The sequence below is a fragment of the Diabrotica undecimpunctata genome, chromosome 5, assembly GCF_040954645.1.
Source record: "Diabrotica undecimpunctata isolate CICGRU chromosome 5, icDiaUnde3, whole genome shotgun sequence".
In the NCBI taxonomy this organism is placed as follows: domain Eukaryota; kingdom Metazoa; phylum Arthropoda; class Insecta; order Coleoptera; family Chrysomelidae; genus Diabrotica; species Diabrotica undecimpunctata.
This window is the reverse complement of record NC_092807.1, coordinates 75863899-75870475: the sequence shown is the minus strand read 5'-3', so window position 1 is coordinate 75870475 and position 6577 is coordinate 75863899. Positions and strand designations below refer to the sequence as shown.

Sequence of the window (6577 nt, the reverse complement as noted above, 5' to 3'; positions counted from 1 at the left end):
ATAATATAAAAGATAGTCAAAGTGGCTGTAAGAAAAAGTAAGATTAGTGTACGCTGGAAGTCAGTAGCAAATAAAATGTTCTGGAGCAACAAGGTTGCGACAGAAATATTTAACACAGTAAATACGCAAGAAAAATAAGTATTAAATGTCAAAGGTAAAATATCAATATAAAATTAGCATCAACAAATATCGTCAAAGTAAACACAGCTAATGGCAAATAGGTAAATACAAATAGTCAGAAAAATATAACACTATGAAATGGAAATATTCCTGAAAATAAAATAAATAATACCAAAATAATATTCTAAACGAATAATAGGAAAATACCAAGCTGGAACGATGAGGAGCGGAAGAGAAGTCTAATTCTCTTCCAAGGTTTCGAATATAAAGAACTAGTTATTTAACATAAGTGGGTATTCCCCAACCAGAGGTCTTATTTAGATCAGACTCGAAACCGAACAGGCTTTCTGAAAAAGTGCACCGTCTTTTATCCCATTTTCGTAACCTTGGTGAGTGTGAAAAGTGGGCGTGACCACTAACTCACCAATCAGAAAATGATAACGTCAGGGACCAATCAGAAGGCTAAGAGGTGAGACATGCGCAGATCTGGGTGCGTACTAGTCAGTCTTAGTCTGTTGACGTGGCATATCTGTCGACAATGAGAGGAGCCTGCTTGAGAGAGAGAGAGAGCTAGGACGTAGGGTGCAATCAGCCACAGAACTGGTGGAAGAGATGCTTAGGTCATCAAATAGATGGAGAGCAGTTTAGAGATATGTTAGGATGTTTTGCCAGTCTTAAACTTTTCGGAGATTTTGACCGTTCTCCCCTTGCTTCCAATTTTTGTGGCCTTGTGTAGCGTTTACGCTACTGATGATATTCTCAAGTAACGAATATCATCAGTAGCGTAAACGCTACATTCTCCCTCATCTCAAGCAAAAAACGCTACACTTGATTTAAAGATCTTTTATATATTCAGTTTTATTTTTTCAAAGCAAAACTTTAAACAATTAAAATTGACTTTTTCTACAGAACTGAAGGTAAAATCTACATTGCGTACATCCATTTAAAGTTCCCATTGGGTAGATGAAAGATGGTTACAAATTAACACAGATACAATCAAGAGTAAAAGGTCGAGGGTATCTTATAGATTACATACGAAAAATTTGAAAATATTGTCACAAAATATTGAACGTAGTTCTTTATTTGAATTCAATTCATTATTTTGCATTCCACATATAATATGTATTCTTTTTTAGGTGAAAATTTTTGCGTCATCAAACTCCTGCATTGACATGCCACAACCGAAGAAATTTGCACGTCGAACATCACTGATTCCAGTAGTATCATTGGAGTCTACAAAAATCAAGCCTGATACTGTAAATCTGCCAAGTCCACCTAGAACCCAACAGTATTCAGTTTGTTCCAGACAGAGCAAACGAAATTTAAAAAGATTGACCCGGTGAATTTACTTATGAAGTTTTAAAAGGGACTCATATGTGTCGATCAATTTACCTCATTAGATAGAACCATTTTCGAATATATACAAATATGCTATTTATATTGATATTGTTCATTATGGCAATGCCGAGTATGTATGGCCTATTGTATATATAAATCAGTTTGTTTCCAGTGTTATCTACTTAAGTAAACTGATGTGATAGTTTTTCATTCCTTTAAATTTCTTTATGCGGAATTTTGACAGTTTGCCTTTGTAGCATTTACATCGCACTTTCGTCTTTATATATTTATAAAAATACTAGTTTATACATAATACGTCAGATTCACATAGTTATTTACATTGTTGCTAAATCACAATAAAACTATTACACTTTTTATTTATTTCTTTTATGTTTCCCCACCCAGGAATTCTTCTCCTCCTTGATTTTTTCGTGGATGAATGAAGTGTTCTAGATTTTCTACTTATACATTTATTCCCTGAAGTGTCGTTAATATATATATTATATATATATTATATATATATATATATTATATATATATTATATATAAATATATATATATATATATTATATATGTATATATATATATATATATATATATATATATATATATATATATATATATATATATATATATATATATATATATATATTGTAACAGCCACACCGCTCCATGGCTGAATACCACCGAAGTTACCATAACAGTGTCCACCGAGAGTGAACGGTGACAAGAGACATATATATGTTTTGTTGTTGTAAGATGTAGGTTAAATTGTAACACATGGTTTTCCTTTTAATAAAATCGTGTAAATCAATATTCACAGTCATTACCTAACTATTTTAACTAATACCCACATCACAACTGGCACCCCACTTGGGCAAAATAGTTTAAAGTGTAGTTCGTACTGTGAAAATCGTAAAGTTTCATTGTGAACAGAAAAAAAGTGTATTTGCTCCCGCCATTGTAAGGTGATTAGTGGACATTTTCACTTAGTTTAGTGCTTCACAACAATAAATCTACTGTGTATGTGACTGCTATGGAAACTCCGCACAGACCATCGAAAAACATCCTGTGGGAATATCAATCTTCCACTACAGACCATTCAAAACATCCTGTGGGAATATCAATCTTCCACTAGGCCATTCAGAAACATCCTGTGGGAATATCAAGCTTCCATTCAAGGGTATTTACAAGAAATAAGCAACAGAAACTGTAAGCCTTTAATTTTTATTACTATTTTTGTGTTAAACTTGCAATCACGGCAACAAACGATAAACACAGTTATTCGCTTAGGTCGACGACGGTTTTTAGTTCAAGCGAATCAACATCAGCAGAAATGTCTTCGGTAAATTTAACAAGCGAACAGTTTCAAGCCTTATTAAATACAATAGCAAGGCCTATTTCGGACTCAGGTAGTTTAGCAAAATGCGCTTCTCGCTTCGATGGATCAAAGGGGGCTGATGTAAAAGCTTTTATAGATGCGGTCGAGATCTATAAAGAGTGCACCCACGTATCTGACGCGAACGCATTAAAGGGTATACCCATGCTGCTAGACGGTTTCGCCGCCACGTGGTTTCAAGGTGTTAAAAATACGGTAAACACGTGGGCCAGCGCCATTAATTTATTACGATCGACTTTTGGACCTCAAAAACTAGCCTACAGAGTGTATCGGGAACTGTTTTCGACGGAACAAGATGCTAAAACTCCGTGTGACATTTTTGTATGCAAAGCGCGCGCGATAATATTAGTTATCATATCATAATATTAGATATCAGTTACCGGCAGATACATTAACCGAAGCCACTCAATTAGATATGGTATACGGTTTGTTGCATAGGAAAATACGTGAAAAAGTAGCACATGATAAGATCAATACATTTAGCGAACTCTTAAAAGAATCGAGGCAAACTGAAGAATCGTATGAAAATCCGGAAATAAACATTAAAAACGAAAACGAATCAAAACGGGTACGGTGTAGCTTTTGCAAAAATCCAGGTCACGTGAAGGATGAATGTCGAAAATTGGCCGCAGTCAGAACCAGGGAAGCAGATTCTCGAAAATCTTCGGTTGAGCCCAAACCTAATCCTCCTCTAGTAACTTCTCGTACTAGCCCTAAACCAACCTTTTCCACTTCGAATCAGATTTCGTGTTATGGATGTAAGACTCCTGGATTCATTAAGAGTAATTGTCCAAAATGCAAATCATCCAGTAAATCCTCAGCAGTATCTGAATTTATGCTTGCTGAAACAGTTAATGTCGACCAACATTTTGCCACAAACCTATCAACTAAACCCATTGTTCAGGTCACTATTGAAGGTCATGTAGGTCATTGTTATCTTGATTCGGGAGCACAGTGCAGTATTGCTGGCTCTCAGCTAAGAGATATCCTCTTGAAGGATAAGGTACCCTTTTCCACAAAAAGTGTAGACATGACCCTAGCGGATGGTAGGACTACTTCTACTACTGTTTTGGTCTTTGATTTAGTTGTTATCTTACAAAACCGCTCTCATAGCATTTCCTTAATTTCTGTGCCCACACACACAAATAGTCGTACCTTACTGGGGGCAGACTTCTTAAGAAAAGCTAACATCATTCTAGACATTCCTAATGACTCATGGTTTTATGGTGATGTCCCTAATATCCCCTACTCATTTGCTCCAGATCCAGCTCAGGTCAGCTCTCCTTGCCAGGTCAATAGCGTTACTCTTGCTCATTTAGAACTACGAGTAGATGAAGGAATTTCTCTATCCTTAGAAGAAAGATCCAATCTTAACAACATTGTTAAGGAAAATTCTGATTTATTCGTATATAATATAGACCCTACTCCATATGCTGAACACTCCATTGTATTGGTTGATGATGTACCAATATCTGTTCCACCTTACCGTATGTCAGAGCCCAAAAGGCAATTACTGCGTCAGGAGTTAGATAAACTTTTGGCTCAAGGCATAATCGAAGAGTGTGAGTCCCCATATGCTTCACCCGTGGTACTTGTGCCTAAGAGAGATGGAGGTATCAGATTAACAGTAGACTATCGACGCTTAAACGCAATAACACGTGCAGATAAGTACCCTCTGCCACGTATTGAAGATATTTTGCATGCAGCAAAGGAAACCCGATTTATGACTACCCTCGACTTAAAATATGGTTATCATCAAATCTCTGTACGAACAGCTGATCGTGACAAAACAGCCTTCGTGTGTCCATTTGGCACCTTTCGTTACACACGCATGCCCTTTGGTATGTGTAACAGTCCCGCTAGTTTCCAAAGGATGATTGATAAATTTCGTGCTGGTCTTCAAAATCTGAATATCCTAGCTTATTTAGATGATCTGATAATATTATCCCCATCCTTCTCTGATCACATAGACGATTTGAAACAAGTATTCAACCGGATGCGCCTATTTAAATTATGTCTAAATAGAGCGAAATGTTCATTCGCCTGTGAGGAAGTCCTATATCTCGGACACATCCTTTCACCTTTGGGTATCCGGCCAAGTGAAAATAAAGTATCTGCCATATTAAACATGACACCACCCCTAAATGTTACTCAACTGCTAAAATTCCTGCAAACATGCTCATGGTTCCGTAGATTCATCGAAAATTTCTCCCATGTTGCTAAACCTTTGTCGAATTTAACCAAGAAAAATGTGAAATGGACCTGGGGAGCAGAACAACAAGAGGCCTTTGAATGTCTGAAACAATTATTGTGTTCCGCCCCAATCCTACGACAAGCTGACTGCAATTTACCTTATATACTTCGTACAGATGCTAGCAATTATGCTTTGGGGGCATGTCTTCTCCAGGGGGAGAAAGAGAACGAACGACCTGTAGAGTATGCTTCGAGACTTCTGACTCCTGCTGAACAAAACTATAGCACTACAGAACGAGGAGCTCTCGCTGTGGTTTGGGCAGTGAAGAAATTTCGAGGATACTTAGAAGGCGCTACTACAATAGTGCAAAGTGATCACCAAGCCTTAAAATGGCTAATGACCTTAAAGTCCCCTACTGGACGGTTAGCTCGATGGGCTTTAGAGCTCATGCCATATGACCTAAAAATAGAATATATCACAGGAAGAAAAAATGTAATCGCAGATACTCTATCAAGGCCTCCCATGACAGAAGTTCCCATCATAGCTGAAGTTCATCTAGTAAGAGTAGATTTTCCAACTCTTAGTGTTGCTGATGTTCGAGAAGAGCAGCTTAATGATCCAGATGTTGCCAAGATTATTAGATGTTTAGAAGATCCCTCTTCTGACACAAGTGTAGATTTCAAGAGGTGGGCAGAAAGAGGATATATCATGAACAATGGGATATTATACCGTTATACTCCTGAAGTAGATGAAGAAGAGCCCCAATTAGTAGCGGCTAGTACACGTATTCCTCACATACTGCATGAGTACCATGATTCCGCTACTGCTGGTCATTATGGAGTGGAGAAGACATATCAAAGAATAATAAAACGCTACTATTGGCCTGGAATGAAGAAAATTATCTCTGACCATGTAAGTAAATGTCTTGAGTGCCAACGCTATAAAGTCTCTAACCTCAAACCCGCTGGTTTCCTACAAACCCCTGTTCAGTCCCAGAGGTTTGAAGTGCTATCTATTGATTTATTTGGGCCTTTGCCCCTCTCTCCTCAAGGTTATACATGGATTCTGGTAGTGGAAGACACTGCTAGTCGTTGGGTAGAATTATTCCCGTTAGAATCTGCTACTGCCGCTGCCTGCGCCAAGTGTTTCATAGACAACATAATCTTACGATACGGAATCCCTCGTCGAGTCGTCAGTGACAACGGTACTCAGTTCGTGAGTGCGGTAATGCAACAAGTGGCGCATTGTTTTGGGTACCAACAGAACCTTATACCTGTATACCACCCGGAAGCTAACCCCGTCGAACGAAAAAATAGAGACATTAAAACTCAGTTAGCTATTCTAACAAATAATGACCATTCGTCTTGGTCTGAAAAGTTACCCGCTATACGGTTCGCGATGAACACTGTGAAGTGCGACTCAACCGGTTTCACTCCCGCGTACCTCACGTTCGGTCGCGAGTTACGAACTCCTGATGATGCAAATCGTGATTTTCGAAGCATCATAGCCAAGGACAACTTCGTGCC

At 38.0% G+C, this 6577-nt stretch overlaps 1 protein-coding gene across 1 annotated transcript; it reads left to right on the top strand.

Annotated features, from left to right (window-relative positions):
• The first annotated feature begins 2794 nt into the window (after window positions 1-2794).
• LOC140442296 (activity-regulated cytoskeleton associated protein 2-like) lies at window positions 2795-3220 on the top strand. The gene has a single exon (XM_072533372.1). The coding sequence runs from the start codon at window positions 2795-2797 to the stop codon at window positions 3218-3220; it is 426 nt and encodes a 141-aa protein (XP_072389473.1).
• Window positions 3221-6577: the final 3357 nt, after the last annotated feature.

Coding starts and splice junctions, on each gene's coding strand:
- LOC140442296 (XM_072533372.1), top strand. CDS start 2,795: ATGTCTTCGGTAAATTTAACAAGCGAACAGTTTCAAGCCTTATTAAAT.